Below are 22091 nucleotides of genomic sequence, written 5' to 3'. Positions count from 1 at the left end.
CGCAGGGGTCAAAGTTGAAAATTATTCCAATTATTTCAAGAATATATAAATTTACTGTTCTGGTCAGAAGGAATACAATGATCTATAGTTTGCCATATCTCCAAACGTCATTTATACCGCTATGGACAAAAACATGGAAAGGTCACCTGACTTTGACTTCGGGGTCAAATTTATCAACATGGTCAAGATGGTGCAATTGTTCCTGACATAATAAATTCCACTATACAACTTAAAAAAATCAAAATAATGATCTCCACCTTAAAATTTCAAAGTAACACAATACATGCAGGATTTTACACCCAACATTGCTGGCGGGCACAATTTGAAATTTCAGGGTGAAGATGGCCATTTGATTGTTTTAAGTTGCATCGTTGAATTTGTCATTTCACAAAACATATAATAATTATTATTGGACACCAAAAGCATTCAAATTGCATTATCTTGACCATGTTGATAAATTTGACACCCCGAACGGTCAAAGTCACGTGACCTTTCCATGTTTCTGTCCATAGGGACATAAGCGACATAACCAGCCAACCGATTCCGTTAGCTCGGTAGTCGAGTGGTAAGACGTCTGCACTAGAAAGCAGGAGGTCGTGAGGTCGTGGGTTCGAGTCCCACCCGAGTGATTTCTTTTCCAACTTTCACTCGGGAGGCAGCACACTGAGTATACAGTTTTTATACGTCGGTGAAGGGCAAAACCTAATCTGATTGACATAAGTGAAGTTTGGATATATGGCAAACATTAATTTTTGTATTTCTTATGACCAGACGCGTAATTTGATATACTTCTTGCAATAATTGGGATAATTTTCAATTTGACCCCTTGCATGACCCCGGTTTGACCTAAGTTGACACCTAAAAAGAAACGAAGGGGTAGGCATGAGGAGAACAAAACGTTTTTGTGCTTTCTATATAATTTTAACAAGGGTTTTGACTTCCGCCTGGCAAAACTTAAGCGGTGGTCACATCTTACGGTAATGAACGTAGTTGAACGTAGTTCATTTGACCGTAGTTGACCGTAGTGTAACAACGGTCAACTAGGGTGAAGTAGGGTCGAAGTAGGTTCACAATTGGCAAAAGTGCAAATATAAAGAACGGTTTAGTAGGGTGAAGTACGTGCAACTACTGTCGACTACGTTGATCTACGTTGATCTGCGGTCAAATCGGCTAGGGTTAACTAGGGTTGAACTACGTCAACTACGTTGAATTACGGTCGAACTACGTGTGAACTACGTGCAACTGTGGTCAACTATACGTTGTACTACGGTAAAAGCTCGCGACCGCGCCTACGTAGTGTGGGTCGGCCACGGCGTGGGGACAGCCATTGCGCTTTGAGAAGTCAGAAGGACAAAACTGCTGTTTGTTTATATCTGAACTTTTGTTTCTCATTCACCCTAGTTCAACTACTTATCGAACTAAACCGTACTGTGACCGTACTGTGAACGTACTTAAAACGTAGTTCGACCGTAGTTGACCGTACCTCAACTGTATAGTGCCATGGTTACTACGGTCAACTAGGGTCAACTACGGTCAACACTACGGTCAAGTAGGGTCAACTATGGTCCACTAGGGTTGACAACGTACATACTATAGGATCACAGTACGGTATAGGCATTCACGCTGACCGTAGACATATTTTCAACATGTTGGAAACTTTTGGGCTAACTACGGCCAAATCATGGCTTTCCTCCAAGGTCAAAGTACGTTCATAACTACGTTTAACTACGTTTAACTACGACTAATAGGGTCTTCTACGGTCAACTACGGTCACACCCTACTAAGTTCAACTACGTTCATGACCGTTAGTCTGAGTAGCACCCATTCTCCACAGAGCCTTATCTATCTCCGGGTGAACGTCTGACATCTCCTGACATGCAAATTTATGTGAATCGCGCGCCAGCCAAATCGGTGTCGACTTTACTAAATCGTGACGTCATTTCATTCCCAAATCAGGACTAACGCTTTGATTGGTCAATTCGAATGCAGTGTTTTGTAATACAACAACAGCCAGGAGCGCATTCGCGTAACATTATAACGAGCGCCGTGACAGTTTTTTTTTTTATCCATGTCCACAGTGACGCGCAACGGGTGAATGACCGAAGACTCGATAGGCCTATGCGCCCGCTGATTGGTCAAAATCTAGGAAGTCAAGAGGCGGGGTCTGTCTTTATATAGAGATCAGTGGTCTTGACCTATCGCCGTTTGCGAGTAATTGGCCACGCCCCTTAGACAACCCTATCCGGTTCGTTAGTAAAAACGTCATACACGCGCGCACACCACTGATTACTAGCGCCCATTGGCTGCAAACGCTCGAGCTGCGTTAACTTCCGGTTCCAATTGTGCAGAAAGTGCTGGAGGTGACGTCACACTAACGAACCGGATGGAATTTTTGGTTTTGTTCTTGTCTCAGATGTTGCGCGCTCCGCGTCCATTTGTATGTCATGTAATTGGACAATATTTCGCAACCTGCGTTTCACGCGATTCTAAACGCGATTCCACCGCTTAAATGTTGCAGCAGCAGGATTCCAGAAACGCGCATACCAGAAACCGGAGCCTTTTTTTTGGGCCTTAGCGAACAATACTATCGCCGAAGATTTAAATCTACAAAACGCTCGTTGGAAGACTACTGTTGCAAAAAAATTACATATGTTAAGAGAGACGTATAAGCAAACATCTTCAAGTGTCCAGAGTTGTGAAAGCATAAAAGTTAATTGAAATGGAATGAGATTGTCGTGCTAAGAGGCGTGTGCTGAATGTATACACGAAGCCGTGTTACTAATATGAATTAATTTAAGAGAGTTGCAGATTTATGTTATCGGTTGTAATGTAATTGACATTGTCTTGGCCGTGAAATGAGGGCATTTGCCCCAATGAACACAAGAGGCTTTCGTATTGTAAGAAATCGTCCAGTTACATGTGTTGTAACAATGTTATCTTTTTATTAATGTTTAGTTCATGCTGACCAAGACGGTCTTGAAAGTGGCTTGTGTGTTATGGTGTTTCCAGGCAGAAAACCTGAAGGGCCGAGATGGCCGTGGCCGGGCAGTATACCTGGCTATTGTGTGATCTGAAACTGTTCATTATTTTTGTTTTATATTTCTTTATGAATAATTCAAATATATACTTGTCATTGATACTGTCAGTTAAATCCCAGTGTAATAATTACCGTGAATATTCAGCATCATTGTGCATGCAAGCCTACATCCCATGCCAGTGTCTGAATAAAATTAATATATCCTTTTATTGTGTTAGAACTGATCTGAATAACCTTGAGTTATTTTCATGCGTGTGCGTATGTATGAGTGCAGCGAAATAGCATGAAACAAAAATCATTACCAACTTGACTGCAGTCTACCGTTCACGCGAACTTGCGGCGAAGTAACACTATAGAGGGCGCGCTTTAGTTTAAACTAAATACATCGATTATAATCGACAGATATATCGAGAAGAATGTCATGATCGACCGTACATTTTCCAAATTTCAGTTACTATAGCCAGGCTGTATCATCGTATTCGTACTATTTGTTGTAGTAGCTGTAGGCCTACTTATTAATTAAAAGAAAAAAAAACAATTGATGATAACCTCTCCGACTGATATTGGCACGGCTAATGCACGCTGGTAAGTTCATTTCAGTGAAAGATTCCCATATGTGGCCATCACTAGTCTTAGCCCCATGTGGCCAATTTACTAGACTACCTCCGTAAATAAAGGCCACACTTCCACCATGTAGTAGCCTATGTACAAATACATGTCAAACTTTGTCAAATTTTGATTTTCACGTTTAGGCTTAGTTTGGTTTAGAAGCATACTCACCATTATACTATAGGCTAATCAGAAAGTGCTGCCTTTTTCAGATGTCTATTTTTCGTGAAATTTCCAGATTCAATTGCACACGTTAGCGTATCAACATTTTCAACATGAAATTTCACGAAAATTAGACATCTGAAAAAGGCAGCACTTTCTGATTAGCCTATGAAGAGGGTGAGTATGCTTCTAAAGCAAAAATAAACTACAAACTAAGCCTAAATGTGAAAATAAAAAGTTCAACATGTGTGTGTTTGTACATGGTGGAAGTGTGGCCTTTATTTACGGAGGTAGTCTAGTAAATTGGCCACATTAATGGGGCTTGCCATAATTTAGCCCCATAAATGCGGCCAATTTACTGGACTACCTCCGTAAATAAAGGCCACACTTCCACCATGTATAAAAACATGTCGGACTTTGTCAAATTAAACATAACTCAGTCATAACATTAACATGCCTCTAGTCATAACATGCACTCAGTCATTCGCGATGCTATTAAATGATCGACTTCAAATAGAACAAAAGTTCCTAAAATGTGAAAAATAATAATGATTTCGGTGCCGCACTGTCATGGCCGGCTGTGGTGTGGTTATTGCGTGCTTAAGCCGATCAGCAAATCAGATTAATCCTTGATTATTCATGCTGAGTAGGACATCCAACAGCCGTTGGGTCATGGCCAATAGCCTGTAGAGTTTTGGTTCTGGTAGATCACTGCATAATATTCTCAGCAGGGATGTAATATGCAGGCGCGAGGTGACTGAGCAGATATTTACATGAAGTGGGCCCCCCTGATGATGTCATCTATGTTAAGAGATTGAAGTTTCGACTTGAAAATTGCAGTGCTTGGTGCTTGACGTATTTCCGGTGGTAATTTATTCCATTCAGCAAAAGTTCTTGGGAATAATGAGAACTTGTAGCAATCTTTATGTGCGGATGGTTTGATAAAAGAGATTGCTGCCTGTTGCCTTGTAGAATGGTTAGGTTTGGCCCAACCTCGTCCCCAGTGCTTACTTTATTTCCAACCGCGTTTCCAATAGTAAACCCTGGATAGGAAACTTTCTTCCTGTATCCTGATTGGATACCGCAATTGGCTAGTAATGGATTTTTATCGTGTACTTGGTGCTATATATTCGCAACGTGCAGTACGTGTTTTCGCGATCATTCGTCCACGCCTTCTCGAAAATACTCATTTCCTTTCCAATTTGTTCATATTAATATGAAATATGATACTGCATGTTGTCTCGATAAGATTGTAACAGTTTGATTTCAAAAATCGTGTTTTCGTAACTCACGCCGTGCTCGCGCTGCTACGAATTGACTCTGTTTTTACCCCAGACACCCCATACAAAAACAAACGCTAATGTGTAACGCATATCCAGGCACCAGACTGTTCCTCATTTGCATACGTGTGCAAAAATCTTGCACATGCAAATGATCCAATACCAGGGTGAGAGAGCAGGTAGTGGTGGGCGCGTACTGCTCGACACCCTGGGGACGAGGTTGGGTTTGGCCTGGTATGAGTCCGTATTGATGGCAACGATTTTGTTGACAGATTTGTAGAGGAGGGTCAATCTCTGGGCAGCTCTACGATGTTCCAAGGGCTCCCATTCCAGTTGGGACAGCATTTTGGTGACGCTCTCCCTCTTTGTGTTGTTGTTGAGGACAAATCTGGCAGATCGTCGTTGAACCCCTTCCAGCTGTAATTTATGTTCCTTATGATGAAGATCTCAGACTGATGAACAGTAGGCCTACTCTAGATGAGGTCTGACTAGTGTTTTATAAGCCCTCGCTTTTACTTCAGAAGAACAGCTGTACAGATTTCTACGTAGCAGTCCTAGGATTTGGTTAGCTTTTGCGGTGACACTTTGAATATGAGTTGCCCAGCTGAATTGTTGTTGATTCCGATTCCTAAGTAAGTGTGGTTGGTTACAGCTTGTAGTGTCATATCCCCCAGCTTGTAATCTGCTAGAATTGGCTTCTTTTTGTGGGTAATTTCCATGGTGTAACATTTACACTTGTTAAACTTCATTTGCCATCGTTGTTCAAATGTGCAGAGGTGGTCAATATCATTTTGAAGATCCTGGCTATCATTTAGGCCTATTTTGTCTATCTGTCCGTAAAGGATACAGTTGTCTGCAAATAGATGTACTTTCGATGTAATTCCATTTGAGATGTCAATACTGTACTGTGTATATGCAGAATGTACTACCGACCTGACAGCTGTTGGATGTCCTACTCAGCATGAATAATCGAGGAATAATCTGATTGGCTGATCAGCTCAAGCACGCAATAACCACACCACAGCCGGCCATGACAGTGCAGCACTGGACGATTTTTCTGAAGCAGAGCCACTGAATTTGTATTTTATTAACTTTTGTTCTGTTTGAAGTCGATCATTAGCATCGTGAATGACTGAGTGCATGTTATGAGGTATGCTTAATGGAATCTGGGTTGGGATAGAGGGAAAAAAGGACCATTTCGTGGAGGCCGTTTTTTAAGGGTCTCTTACGATCTCACTTTTACAATGTACATCTGTCTCCAGCGTTACATGTGAATTCCTGATGAGCTTGTTAAGCTGGAGTTACTCAAGCCATTCACAGATATGGAATTCCTGAACCCCCGGTTGCATAGGACACATAGAATACTAAGACGTAAAAATTGGCTTCTCCGACAAGGTAAAAATCTTGGTCATAAATTTGTTTGCCCTGTTTTGAGCACTCCGTAACGTAGGGAGGAAAGGGAGTCCACCTGGGCTAGGTATTCTCTTTACAAGTAAAAACATGCAGGCTAGTGAAAGTGCCCGCAGGCTAGTTAAGAGTCTGTTTCAGTAGCCCAGCTGGCTATTTAAAAAAAAAAGTAAAGGTCGAACCCGGAGTAACCCCTTATACAATTTTGAAAATTGAAATGGCTACGAAATCAGTTTTACGTCTTCTCTAATTTGACACAAATAGTGGCTTTTCAATCCTTTTAAACAGAAATCGCGTGCAGTCCCTATACATTGTACCTTCAAACCTGGTGGTTTCCTGCCAAAAACTGTCCGCTAGGCATGCACAGTAGATGCAGGACACATCTAAATAGTGTCCGAGTGTTGCCCTGCAATTTGTTAATTTCCATGTCTTATACAAAAGTTATAGGCCCATGGCTACTTCAATAATTAGAAGGCACCTGTGTGCCTTCTAGCACTATAATTTGTTGGGTCTTTGTAATGCTATGGGGGGGGGGGGGGTTTGAGACAGTGAAATTCTAGATGCAAGTAATTCGTCTATCAAAGTTCCAATATCCTTCCCATACAAATATCAAAAACATGATAGTGCCAGAAGGTACATAGTCCGAGTATGACCTGTTATCCACGGAGCAAGTCTCCTTTTAACATCTGATATATCTAGACATGCAGATATATGTGCAAGCCACGTGCCAGCCAATCAGAGTCGACTAAAACTAAATCGTGACATCATTTCATTCCTAAATCAGGACTAAATGGTTCAATTGGTCAATTCAAATGCAGTGTTTTGTAATACAACAACAGCCAGGCGCATTATCGCGTAACTTGATACAGAGCCCGTGACATATTTTTTTGATGTTATCCATTGTCTATGACGCGCAGCGGGTGAATGACCGAAGACCCGATATAGAAAGCGTCTGCTGATTGGTCAAAATCTAGGACGTCAGGAGGCGGGGTCTTGCGTAATTAATCAGTGAATCTGTTCATGCATAATAGACCACGGCATTTGCCGTGGTCTGTTACATATTAACATAGCTGCCAACTATTAAGATTTTTTTGTAATTATTACTAATTGTTTGTTAAATTACGACAATACTATTTGCCACTAAAACATTACGAATTTCCCATTTTCTCCCCTACAAAAAAATCGTTTTTGACCGAAAACTTCTGGCGAAATGTTGCGATAATAGATGGACTGGTGACAAGTCTAATTTATAAGCAATGCGGTCAAGCACCTGATAGACATCAATGCAGTGTGCGCAGTGGAGTATTTGAGGACCAGACTAAAATTATTTTTCAATGGTGTGCCATTTGTGTGCATCTTGTGGATGGGTGGTTGGGTGTGTGTACTGTATGTGTGAGTACTTTTCATTGACGATCGTGAGCACATTTGGTCGCTTATTGCCGGGATGAGACCCATCAGTGCGAGATTTTAATCATGGAATTTAATAAGACTATGGTTGAAATAATTGGTAATAGAGTTTGAGTTTATCACAACGTCCAGAAAAGATAAATCAGCAAGCGTTTGCAAGGTATGTTGGCGGGATATTTCTATTGCATACGGTGGCCCTAAATCATTGTGTGTAAATTAAAAACACGATACAAACTCGAAACTCAACATTGATAGCATGCATCTCCCAAAAAAAAAATGCGCACATGTTATTATTGTTATTATTTATATGACTTCAACAAACAAATACAGACAGTAAAACAAAATGAATTTAAAAAAAAATATTATTATTATTATTATTTTTTTTAAAATTATCTTTTTGCCTACAGTACATTATTATTCACAACGAGAATGGTATGCACATGTAAACCATGTACCTGTACTCGATGTTGGTAAAGCTGATACATACACTTTTGATAATAGGAGCAGTTGAAAATGACCGCGCAGGTTGATTACTAATTGGGATTTTTAAAAGTTGGCAGCTATATGCTAGAAGGTACACGGCCCTTCTAAGTTTAGAAGTAGCCCATGTAGCTATGTTATAATGTGCGAGTAAACTCCAGAGGAGGTTTCTGCATAGTACATTAAGTTGATGATGACAATGACACTGTCATAGCCTGAGTAACTTGGGGCCTACTATTACTACTTTAACATTTGGACATGGTGTGGTGATAGTAGGGCCCAAGTGGAATGTCAGACATGGCTTCACAGATAATAAACAACCCAACAAAAATATCAGATTTTACCCTCAAAATGGCCACAGAATTACCAGATACTCCAGAGATACAAGTAGAGACTGACAATTAAGATCAAGGTACTAAGGTTTAATATGATCTGGATGAAAAGTGAAATTGTCCGTTCAATTCCAAGAGCTCCCCTCGCATTTGTGGACACGTTAAATGCCGGAATCATTTGAACATTTAAATGGCGGGGCAGTGGAGTCGTTATGGTCGTGCCCTCAACATACCGGTAGAGTGCAATTTTGTTATGATAACGTATAGACTGAATCTCTTTTGTTGTGCATTTCAAATAAGAATCGGGAACTAGGGCAGCTTGAACTGGTTTCCGCTCATTAATTCTGACTGTACAAGGGAACCAGTGTAGGGTATGCATCATATGAGAATGGTATGCATCATGGGACAACAATTTAATGGCATTCGATGTTGAGTGTGATCAATAAACGTTTTCGTTCACATCACCGCGGTTCAAATCTGATCCCCATTTGATCCTGGCAAGCTCAGTGGTCAAGTGGTAAGATGTTTGCACTAGTAAGCAGGAGCACATGGGTTCAAGTACCACCTGAGTGATTTTGTTCTCACAATCACTCAGGACAACACTGAGTATTCTGGACATCATTTGATGCATGGGGCCGCTGTTCAAAACTATTTATATACATATTTATGTTCATAAATATGTATGCCGGTACGTTTTACGGCTATTTCCAAGGGTTTGCAGTCTATATACATTCAATGTACACATCATTGTCAAGGAATTTACAGGGTAAGTTTTGTGAAATGGATTATACGACGCCAGTTGGATGTGATACGCATTGCAACTCGAATTACAACGTGTTACAGTACTTCGTGAAGTCACATTTAACTGCCATTTCATGTGTAGTATTTGAGTAACTGTGATTGCAATTTCAGTAACTGGGATTGTTATGTTTACATACATTGGGATTGTTATGTTTACATACTATTGGAATTCTCTTCACAGAGGTGAACTGGGTGAGGAGGAGGATATTCATCCATCATGTCTCTCAAGCCAAGGGTTGTCAACTTCGAGCAAACCTGGGACAGGTTGTTGGAGACGGTCAAAGGAGTAATTCAGCTAGGAAATGTCAAGAGGAAAATATGGAATGATCGTTTCTCGTATCCTTTGACAAAATTGTATTTCATTTAAAAAAATGGAAAGATCAAAGCAGGGTTTTGTTTGACGGGCAATTTTCTGTGGGGTTGCCAATTATTAAGAAAAAAATATGTATGATACTCATTTGTAACTATTTTGATGTGCTGAGGGAAAAAGAGTTTTTGTAATGTTCGATGAAAACCTGCCAGATACTTACACCACTGTCAAGTGCAGTTGAAGACTGGTGGCGAGTGAGTTACTAAAGGTTTATTCAATACAAATAACTCATTGAGCGGATCATAGTTCACTCCTGTACTTACAGAGGTGGACAATGAAAAAGATGAATTATAGCTAAAAAATACTGTGGCAAAGTTACTGACATATGTTAAACTAGGCTAAGGCCATTCCAATTTTAGTATTTGTTCTACGGATTTCGGCGACCTAAATTGTTGAAAAATGAAAAAAAAAAAAATATATATCGGAAACACAGATTTTTATTTTTATTTTTTTCCCCTGGCGACGGATATAGAACATTAATCAGAATAATTAATAAAAACCGCCAACAACACTTTTTTTACTTTTTTCAGTCCATTCTTATAACTTATCTCTCATCTGTGAAAGTTTCAATCCAGTACTTAAGCAGAATTAACAAAGTTTACAGAGTAAGAAAGAGTAAAGAAATCAGCAAATTCTGGGTTTCCAAGCACGCGGGCGATGGCACCTGTTATAGTGTGAAAATACAGGGTATGAAAAGGGGTGGGTTAATGGGCTACCTATTGAGGGGTCCAACGAAAGAAACTGCAAAGAATTGCCAAAATGGCAAAAAAAAAATATTTCAGTGGCATATTTGTGATCATATCCATCTTATTTATGAGGTTTAAACTTCAGTTTTATCTTTGATTTAGGGTGATTTTTGAAAGAATGCCATGCGTACATCCCTTTTAAAAATGATGTGTTCCGAACAGCTGCCATCCGGGAACTTTTTACATCGATTTATGGTCAAGTTTCCAGTATACATTCGCACTTGCTGAATACGCGAGGTAATTGGGAACTGACTATTATGCACAATAGTGTAGAAAACTGACTATTATGCACAATAGTGCAGAAAACTGACTATTATGCACAATAGTGCAGAAAATGTGTGTTGATGAAGCACGTTTGTCATGTGCCGAAAAATCATCAGGTTACAAGAGGGTTTTGTAACTTTTCTTTCCGAATGTCTGAGCTTATTATTTTCGGTATTCATGATGGTTTAGAAAGGATCTTTCTGAGATTATTGAAGAATGTGGGACTGCAATCGAAACATTTTGACAGCCGTGACACTACACAGCTCGGCCGATATACATGCATAGATAGAGCAATGGTTGTCATGCTTGTAATATTGTAATCGATGGCATGGCCGGCTGTTGACATTTACAGATTCTCTGAGCCAGGATATCAAACACGTCTTCAAATCACTTTTAACACTAATAATTAAAATATAAATTGTTTCATTTTTAGGGGATTTATGTTTTGTTCAGATTTTGTTCTTGTTTTGTTTGCTGTCAGTGTTACTTGTTTTTTTTTTCTCTCCATATTGACAGTCCTGACAATAGGCCTAGCATGCATTGTGAATATTATTCTAATGTCAAGTTTCCATGGCAAAGGTTTGAATTCAGCAGAGGAAGAAATCTGAAGTTGTAGGCATTTGTCTGTATATCAAATGTTGAACATTTTTGGGAAATCGGATATTAACTAATTTTCCAAATCAGATATTCACTATTTTCCAAATTTGTTTTCCTAAATCTACTGAGAAATGGTGCCATACCCATATCACAGGGCAATCGGTCATCCGAAAAAACCCACATTTTTTGATAATTTAAAATTCTGTATCTCCAGAACGGAAAGTCAAATTTTCTTCAATAAAGTCTGATATTAATATATGTACGGCCACTTGAAGAGACCTTTTCAGTGATACTCCTTGATGCAATAGGAAGCCTTTAAACATGTACCTGAAAATCCTACTGGTATTCTATTTAGCGTATACATACATACATACATACATACATACATATACATGTACATACATACATGTACATGTACATGTACTTATCATCCGAGGCCAATTTTTAATATTTTTCCCCCTGTGACGACCCTTCTCAGCCCCTAAAAAAATCTGTGAAACAACTAATTAATTGGAATGGCCTTACCTTCACAAGGTGGTAAAGTTGAATGTCTTTGTTTTGTTACTTTTAAGAGATGAAATCTTTTTCCGATTTTAGTCAGAAAGCTGCCTTTTTCATATTTCCTTCCAAATATTCGAAATTTGAAAGGAAAAAGAACAATAGAACAAATAAAGTATGTATGCAGTGTTAAGTGGATCCTACTACCACTTTGACTAACCCTGTCCAGAGGTTGTCATGACGATACATACTTGACTTTCCTTAACTCCATCAAACAGTGATGTTTATGCACTGTGTGTTGCTTTTCCTGAGCCACACAGCAACCGTTTGTATGAGGAAACCAAAATCTTCCTAGAGGAACATGTGCAAACATTATACAAGGTTTGTAACGTTACTTTACTTGTTTTGTATGCATGAACTTTACAACAAAACAAGTAAAGTTTTGCATGATTTCATGTTTGTTGACAGGATGTTGTCCAGGCTGCAGATGGTCTTCTTACTATTTATCACCGACATTGGCAAGAGTACAGCAGAGGAGCAAGCTATCTAGATCAGCTGTATTCGTAAGCTAATACTTCCCCTTTACTTAACTTATCTTAACTGCAGATGCTTTCTAACTTGCATCCAATGCATCCAAATTATAGGCTGTATCTTTGAATTGAAACCATTCCTGTACTGATGAGTTCCATTTGACTAGTATTACTGTGATGTGTTTGGCATTGTAAAAAATATGTACAAGAAGATGTGTAAATGAAAAATCTTTCCCTTGAAGTTGATGGAGACTGACTAGATCCAGTTAACCATGACCCTGTTAAGGCCAAAAAAAAAAATATGTCGGTCTCTGGTCAGCTCGCGCGTCGATTTTATTCATGCGCGTCGATCTTTTTTTTTCCAAAATGTTCCGCGGTAGCTCCAACAGCGCCCTCTATTTCCGCACCTCATTTTTTTTTTACCAAAGAGCACCAAGGAATGGGAAATTGCACCAAGGCAAATGATTGAAAGCACCAAGGCAAATTATGGAGGACACCAATGTACATGAGGACACCAAAAAAGCAAAATAGTACCCACCTTGTCTGTACAATCCAAGCTTGAAGAAAAAAAAAAAAAAAGCAAAAAAAAAAAAAAAAAAAGCCGCGTGGCCGCGTCAATTCCGGATCTTTGGTCTGACCAGAGACCGAATATTTTTTTTTTTTGGCCTAACCTTGAAACACACAAAGTGAATGGTATACAATTATTGACTGCTTCGAGAGTTGTAGCAAAGCTATCCTCCCGAGGTGATCCATGGGGCGTTCTGGTTTCCTGAGGTAAAGCCGAGGGAAAATAGAATACTCCATGGACCACTGAGGAAGCCAGTTTCACTTCACCACGAGATAAGGCAGTCAGTATTTGTTTAATAACGCCTCTCCCATAGAGTCTGCTTCATTTAAAGGCATAACGATTAATTCAACCTAAATCCAACTAAAATGTAGGCCTACTTCTATTTCAATGCAAAATTAATTGAAAATTTACTTGCACTTTACCAAATTACCCCTTCACAAAATGTTTGGACCCAGCTCTGTAGCGCTAGCCTTACATACATATACTTGTAGGGAAGACCAGCCTCAACTCCATGGGCGCATGCACGTTCCTTCATTAACCCCTGGCCGCGATGAACATGTAAACGACGCTGACGGGCTACTCAGAGTGTACTGCGCGCATTTCGAAGACTATTATGAGCTTGCGTGCTTTGCACGTTACGTCACGCACGAACATTTTCTTTTTCAAAACTGCGCGTTGCCTGTATGATATGGATTATGGCAGCCTCGTTTTTCGCCCCAGAAAACCTGTATCTTCGGTTGTAAAGGGACGAACAAGGGTGTACATTTAATACAAATCCTTGCTAAATAACGCAACGTTGAAACCTTCTGTTTGAAAGGATTGATTCTTTAAAAACACAACTTTCAACATTTTAAAGATGGCGTCTTGATTTATATACATCGACTGCAGTCTTAATTTAAATGTGTCTTATTTTGACACATTTAAATTAGACAAATCCAGGGGTTAAGATTGCACAAGTTATGATGGGAAACAACATAGCACAGCAAGATCGTACCCATGGGAACGAGTCTGATTGAGGACCTTTGTTTCAATTCTTTTGTTCTCCTTTGTTCCTATTGAAATCTGAAACTCCATAGCATTTTCCTTATGGGGCAGATAGATTTCCAAAGACTGACTTTTGGGATCTAAGGACCCATGTGTTATGTACACATGTGCGTGTGTGTACGTGACTTACATTCACCTTAAGGACAGACAGACAAAGGGAAAGGGAGAGCAACAGTACAGGTTCTTTGTTGTCCTCGAGAGTTCATCTTTTGTTGAAAATGGTCCTCGATCGTGAGTTTGTGTGCTTGGTCTATGGGAGAGTGTAATATTATAGGGACAAAGGGAAAGACAGTGCCTTGTCCTCGAGAGTCATATAAAACACGACCGTGTGTGTGTTAATGTTGTGCAATAGGGCTGTGCTGAATACAGGGTGAGTCAAAAAAAGCGGAACCCAAACCACATATAGTATATTTCATATTTTTAAAAATGTAGCACCAAAAACAATAATGACTGGAAACCAATTTCATAAGCTACTTTTAGATGAACAAATTACTGAAATTGATCAATCCGTTCAAAGAATATTACCATTTAAACACAATGACCCTAAAACCTGTCTCGTCCAAAAATGCGATTTCAACAATCGTCGTCACAATTGTCTTCAAACATCACCAGCGATGAAATCTTAGTTTAAACGTTAACAATATGCAACAAAGTCCTTTTGAAGGCCCATCTTTTCAAAAAGTAGATTTTATAAATCATATTGTTTGCCTAACCAGGGTTGTTAATCAAAATATTGTGTACTACAGTTGGTGACAGTTGTTGAAACGAGTATTCTGTGTCATTTTCTTTGTTGTTCAAAACAGTCAAAACACACAATAAATGCTTTTTTGGACGAGACAGGTTTTAGGGTCATTGCATTTAAATGGTGATATTCTTTGAACGGATTGAGCAATTTCAGTAATTTTTTTTCATCTAAAAGTAGCTTTTGAAATTAGCTTACCATTTTATTATCATTTTTGGTGCTACACATTTTGTTAAATATGAAATATATTGTTTGGGGTTTGGGTTCCGCTTTTTTGACTCGCCCGGTATTAGAATATTTGATCGATTATCGGACTTGCCCCCCAGATTTTCCCAGGCCAACAAAAGTGTTGGGTGCTGTTGGGTCAGGTTGGTTAAGCCGAAACTGTGAGAAAATTCATGCGGTGCAATATTATTGCAGAGTTACTGTGCCTCAGTGGCGTATTCGGGGGGGGGGGGGGGGGGGGGGGGGGGGGGGGGGCACCTTGGCACCCCAGATTTTTTGAAAGATATTTTTGCAGTAACTATTTCCATAAATTCTTAGAGAGTTCTGACATGAAAAAGAAAAAAAAACCAAGCTCCCAAACCATGCACCGTGAATATCGCATATCGGCATATATATTTTCCATTTGAAGAGCGCCCCAATTTAAAATATGCCCCTCCCCCCCCTCCTGACATCAAAAGCTGGATGCGCCACTGCTGTGCCTGGTACAACCAACGTCAACACACCGCGCAAATGTGCATGTTTACGGTCATCACGCACAGTCTATAACCTGTAGGCCCACTAGTAGATCATGTTTATCAGACGGTATGATTCTGTAAGAGACGGGTTGGTTTGCCCGATGCACAACGTTAGTGTGAGTGCGTGTCACACTTTTGGGTTTCATAGTGATACCATCCACTTGATGTAGTCATGAAACTTGATAGGTAGTTTGCTGGTGAAACAAGCTTAATGAGTTTGGACCCCATTAGACAAAGGCCAAGGCCATTATAGTTAAAACAATAGAAATGGTTTTCCTGGTACAAATCAAGAAAGATTGTCATTTATCAACTTGACACTTAGAACATGTAGGTGGGTTAGTCTGGGGATCCCCAGAATCCTGTCACTTTTGGAGTTTTGATTTTTGAAACCCAGGCCAAAGGCCAAAGGTCAAGATTGTTACAGTTAATGTAGTAGAACTAGTTTTCCCAACATGTCTGAAGAAAAACTTAGCCTATCAACCTGACTTGAAAGTTAATGTATGAGTTGTTCTTAGGATTCCAAGGTCATTTTAGACACCAAATGGTGTCATCAGGATAACTAAAGTTACCTTATAATGCATGGATCCTAGAGAGAAGGATGAACAACTCAGCCAAACTCTTGACGGCCCGTACAGGTGGGAATACCATGAATACTTGTGTTAACAAAGACCCAGACAGCTTAACCGCTTAACTGCACGCGATGGCTATCAAATTTGCAGGGCTCTGCGCTCAATCTGTTCTTTAATTCCGTCAAGCCAGCTAGTTATAATTTTGAATATTCATGATCCTATATTTTTGGCCTTTATTATTGAATTCTATTAAGTGATAACCACATAACTATGTGAACACCGAGCACCATATCTTTAGCTTTATAATTAACTATGAAATGTATTGTTTTTTCGGTTTGGGACCACATCTAACGAAAACTGTCTGATGAAAGCCTAATTAAAAAACAAAATGTTGGTAAACGGTGTTCTCAGTTTGAATCTTATAAAAATAAATGAGGAATAAAAATATTAATAAAACACGTGAATAACCACATAAAAAACTGAATTACAACAAACGTTTGTTTTCGTACACACACAAAATGTAAAAAAAATAAATTCCACCAACTGGAAACCCCCCCCCCCGGCATTTTGTATCAATAAGGACAAATATAATATAAAAAAAATATAAAAAACTCATCAAAAAGGTGTCACATTTGACTTTTTTCCCCAAGTAAATACTTTGTCTATGATGACAAAACTGCACAATACCATCTGTTATATTCTGCAGTATATGTTATGTAACAATAGTGTAACAAGTAGATCTTTCCCAAGCAGTGGTTTTGCTTAAAGTTTTATGAATATTTCTGTTTCAGATGTCATGCAAAAAGCAAACAAAATGGCGCACGTGGAACATTCACGTTGTCCAAGTGTTGAAATAAAAATCTTCCAAAATGATGAAGTATATGTTCCTACCTTGAAAATCACGTATGTTCGCCTTCTTACAGCTTTTAGTCCAATATAAAATAACATCATTATTACCTCCAATAACAAAACATCATCATTACCTCCAATAACAAAACATCATCATTACCTCCAATTACAAAACAAGTGTGATATGAATGAATGTTCCATTTGGCCTGGGTTGCTCTGAGAAAACTTGATGTTAAAGGGGTGGTGTCATGTCATGGGTACAGCTATGGTTGCGGGGCATTTGTGTGTGTATAATATATATTTTTTCTTGTTTATCCAGTTACCTAAACCAGCAGTTTATCAAAAGGCAAAAAATGAGTGAAGCAGACCGAACGTTTGGCTACTCATTAGACACTGGTGAAGAACAACTCATGGACATTGGTGAGGTAATGTATGTTGCATTCCAGAAAATGACTCACATCTGTTTATCTACATTTGCATATCAGCAAATATGTGCAAAAACTAGCTGAAAATAATCACCAAAGCAGTTCATCCTCCATGCAGTGCCGTATGCAGGAGATTGCGGAGGTTGGGTTGGTGTGATATGCCCACAATCTATATGTAGCAGTATGCTAAACTCTGAAATACCTACAGGGTGTCCCAATAAACAGTGTACATCAAGAAATCGCTGTTTTTTTCAAAAGTTGGTCAGACTAGCTATCAAATTTTGTTTGAGCGTTTTTAAGCCTATGGTCTTATTTATAATTGGTGAAACAATTAAGAAAATCCACTGATGCAAACCAGAGGGATCTTTGAATTGGTAAGGCTATGTTTTTTTGACCTGCACAATGTAATTTCCATACTTAGTATTTGCTTGTACATGTATATAGAATACTGAAGTGAATGCCTCACGCGCACAAAATGTGTGTAAAAGACATTAGCGCATGATTCAGCCCATGAACCAACATAGCCTTATCAAATCAAAGATATCTCTGGTTTGCATCTGTGTATTTCTGGATTTTTTCCCACCAATTATAAACAAGACCATAGGCTTGAAAATGCTATAGAATTTGATTAGCTAGTTTGACCAACTTTAGAGAAAATCAGCGATTCCTTCATGCACAATGTTTATTGGAACACCCTGTAGTTTAAGTACTGTTAACCTATTCTGAGGGGAAGGGGTATAGTACCTCAAAATACCTCACTGCCTTCATGCCTACCATGTGTCCCTTTTGAAGTAGCCCAAAGCTCCTTTTTCCCCAAGTGTTGCAACCAACAACACAAAACAACCTTAGCTTCTGTGCATAATAGTGGTGGACATAAAGGGGTGTCTATTCTTGCTGTAGCTGAACACCAAAACCTAATTCCCCCCCCCCCCCCCAACGTTGATGGCTATAAAATAATCCAGGAACAAACTTTCTGTGAAAGTCAGTGCCACATTCTGGGAAATGTCATATCTTCAGTAGTCCACTGCAATGGAGTCTCAAGAACGACTCACTCAACTGTGCAAGAAATCCTGTATACCTTCAAACCTGATGGAATTGGAGGTCAATTTACATGTACATGTGAGCAGGTGGGGCTTGGCATCTTTGTCATTGTCAAGTCATTGCAACCAATGCAGGTCCACATTTTCTAAGTTTTCAAATTACAAAATGTATACCTAAATTTTTTCATTGAGTTCTTTTTCTTTACACGTAGTGCTTTCCCAAAGACCCCTTGTATAGGCATAGCTTCATTATATACTTGAGCACTTCAGACCTTGGGCTTTTCACACTACAACAACTCACAACTGTACGAGAGAACAGTACGCATTTCCTCTACAGGTTTTTAATCTACATGTAATTCACTGTACAGCAGAAGTATTGATCATTTGCTAGCAAAAATTATTGCCCTGCAGCTGATTTTGATTGGATGGTGTAAATTGTACATTTTCCCTTCCATCCTATGTGTTTTATTTGCTACTTTTGGAGATTTGTGTTCTCCAATACGTTTCTGCTTGTAAGGGGCACATGGAAAGGACAAATTGCTTGTCATGGAGAGAAAAAAAAGAGTCTCTTGTGACCATGGACAACTAGTGAGGTGACACACTAGAGGGTCAGTGAAATCACCCAATAAGGCCAGCAATTGAATTCCCCAGCCTGCCTGGAGGACTCCGAGTGAGAGCCAGTTTTTCTACAAATGTGGTGGACTGTGACATATGAGACGGATGTTCTTAGTGGTCACTGGCTGCTGTTTTTCTGCGGACTCGGGACTAAATGAACGTTGGCTAGGGGTAGGCTCGTTTTAATAACAAAAGCATCCGCAAATGGAAATCATAACCAGTACCTAGCTCTATACAAATCAACAAAGAGTAATATTTCAATTTTGTTATTAATTTGGCTCTACATTCTTTTTATCGAGAAACCTGACAGTTTTAAGTAGAAGAATGTTGTATTTGTATTATACTACTGGTAGGTATGTATTTGCCTTGAAGAAAGCAGATGTTTTTGAAAGGTTTAATTTGAGTGTTGATATTCTCCGCTGATTTATTATTTTGAAAGTTTACCAAAATTTGATTATTGTGACTTTAATTTGAATTTGTGTCTTATTATATATAGACAATGCACACTGTACGTTTTGCGTATCATTTGACCTGACCAATTATGTTATTGTTATTGAATTATTGTTGTTCTAGCCAGATTTTTGATTTAGTTCCCCCCTTGTCTTCACTTGTGGTTTGTAAACCATGTAAACTTTTCCCCTTCTGCAAAACTTGTTTCTTCTCTGGGTGATTGTAACATCCACTTCATTGATGGGCATTCTAGCATTTCCCATTCAGGTTCTCTACATTGTTCAATATGACATTTTGCAATTACTCACTACCTCTTTCTGAATTAACTGGAAAATTCAATGGATGTCAAGTGAAGAAATTATTGGCCTATTGCTTTCTGCAATGTATGATTGTAACTGAACTTGAAAAATGCTAATGGGCTGGTAGTTTTTCACAAATGCTACATTTGAAGTATTCTTTGTCCAAGTGCATCTTATTAATTGATATTCAGTTGTTCATTTTAATAGCATTTTTTCTCCCTGTAACATTGAGTTTTGTGTGCCTCATTCTTTCTTGCCTTGTTTCTCCTAAACAGTTAGCTCTTGATACATGGAAGCGACTAATGATCAAACCATTGAAGAAGAATCTTCATGAGTTGTTGCTTCGAGAAATTCACAGGTATGTGCAACAGCAACCATTAGTACAGTACTTTTTCAAATACCATGTGACAACTCCGCCAATAAAGATTCAGAACCTGACAGATTGTTGTTGAGGTGCTAAAATACATATTACGTCAACTTGTGGCATGCCATTACAGCTCGACCATTTCATCAATTCATGTCTTCTCATATAAAGAGACATTTGGCAACATATGGAGACTGCATTTGCCAGCCTTGTATTTCATCTGTGGAACTCCTTGCCGGATGAATTGAGAACAACTCGTCTCTCTTCAAGCATCATAAGACTCGCATTTCAGATTTTGACACACACTTCGATACACACGTTCTATATTTATACTGTGAGTCAAGATTCATGGTCCATACCGCACTCTGCGTATACGCCATTCTGTTACATCCTTGTTTTACAGGTACCACCTCAGCATGGTATCAAGTGGACTCTCATTTCTCCATTGTGTACCTTCACCAGCTCTACTCTGCACTGTTTGTCTTTTATGAGCTTGTACAGCAAAGTACTCTACATGTACTCTGTCTCTCTAACTTGCTTCTTTATGTCTTGTTGTAGTTACCACCTCGAGTGGTCCTTGACCATGTGGTTGGCAATTTCCATATTTTATCAACGTTTTAAGTCATGTGAAAATGGATAGTTTGAAAATGATAGTTTGATTATTATTAATTTATTAAAACACCTCTTCTGCAGACTGGATTGTATACAATGACATGTTATCTATTAATTCAAGTCAAATATCTGATTGTTGAGTTCATTGTGCTATTTTAAAGTGCTCTTGAATTATTTTGAACAGAGATCGGTGTGGTGAAGACACCAATCAGGCTGTACTTCATGGTGTCATTAACTCACTCGTTGATGTGGAGCGCTACAGGCAAAAGGACCAAGTGCAGGTAAGCAAAGTTTGACTGATTTATGACATTCAATTTGTATGCCCCACGGGCGAAGCCGAAGGGGTATGCTGTTTCTGCCTGGTCCTTCAGTGTGGGTGGGTTTGTGGGTGATCTTGTTATCCTATACATCGAGTCAGATGGCTTGAGGGTGAAGGAGAGTTTAGATGTTTTTTTTTGGGGGGGGGGGGGGATGGGGGCGGGGGGTGGGGGTAGGGTGCCGAATTTCAATAAATCCTATATGGCAGCTGGGTAATATATTTATTCCATATTTTGGTACATTTTCAATTTTTATGCCCCGCGGCGAAGCTGAAGGGGCATACTGTTTTCGCTTTGTCCTTCGGTGGGTGGGTGTGTGGGTAGGAGCGTGGGTAAGAACGTGTTCATCTATTCAAACCGTGGAGGAAAATAACAGAGAACAAAAGAGAACAATATCGTCCTCGATTCCAAGCAAACGTCCGCGATTGGGGTCGTGTACAAAACCAATGGGAGTCTTCCTAAAAAGTACAAACAAAAAGGGACAGTAGGACGTCCACGATCAACGGTTTGAACACGACTGTGTGTGTTCTAACATATTGGCACTTATGGGGTACTGGGAACAAAGGGCAACAATAGGGACAATGGTACCCCGCAAGTCTGTCTTTAGAAATTGAAGTACCCCCCATAGCCCTAACGTTATGGGTTTTGAGATTTCTAAGGAGACAAAGAAGAACAAAAGAAGGGGATAAGGGTCGAACAGTAGTGGTGCCCCATAAACCCTGTATGCTAAGTGCTTGTGGGTGTGTGGGTGTGTGTGTGTTCGGAAAAATCTTGTCAGCAAGATAACTTGGGATACTTAACATATGAACTTCAAATTTGGTTTGTGGATTGTTCTTTAAAATCTAAGCCTATTGCATTTGGGACGGAAAGGTCATGGGTCAAGGTCACAGTGGCTAAAACAATAGAAAACTTGTAAGCGCAATAACTTGAGAAATAC

General features: G+C 39.3%; 1 protein-coding gene across 1 annotated transcript in view; it reads left to right on the top strand.

Moving 5' to 3' along the window:
* Positions 1–3391: 3391 nt before the first annotated feature.
* Positions 3392–22091, top strand: part of LOC119719214 (cullin-2-like) — a gene marked incomplete at its 3' end in the record, with an annotated part of 37556 nt that continues 18856 nt past the window's right edge. Inside the window, 7 exon segments of the mRNA XM_038188584.1 lie at positions 3392–3622; positions 9697–9851; positions 12269–12371; positions 12459–12553; positions 17352–17457; positions 20137–20219; positions 21022–21118. Coding sequence (XP_038044512.1) covers positions 9733–9851; positions 12269–12371; positions 12459–12553; positions 17352–17457; positions 20137–20219; positions 21022–21118 — 603 coding nt within the window.

The sequence above is a fragment of the Patiria miniata genome, unplaced genomic scaffold, assembly GCF_015706575.1.
Source record: "Patiria miniata isolate m_02_andy unplaced genomic scaffold, ASM1570657v1 HiC_scaffold_8, whole genome shotgun sequence".
NCBI classification, from domain to species: domain Eukaryota; kingdom Metazoa; phylum Echinodermata; class Asteroidea; order Valvatida; family Asterinidae; genus Patiria; species Patiria miniata.
The sequence above is the reverse complement of the archived record's forward strand: the minus strand, read 5'-3'. Positions and strand labels throughout refer to the sequence as shown.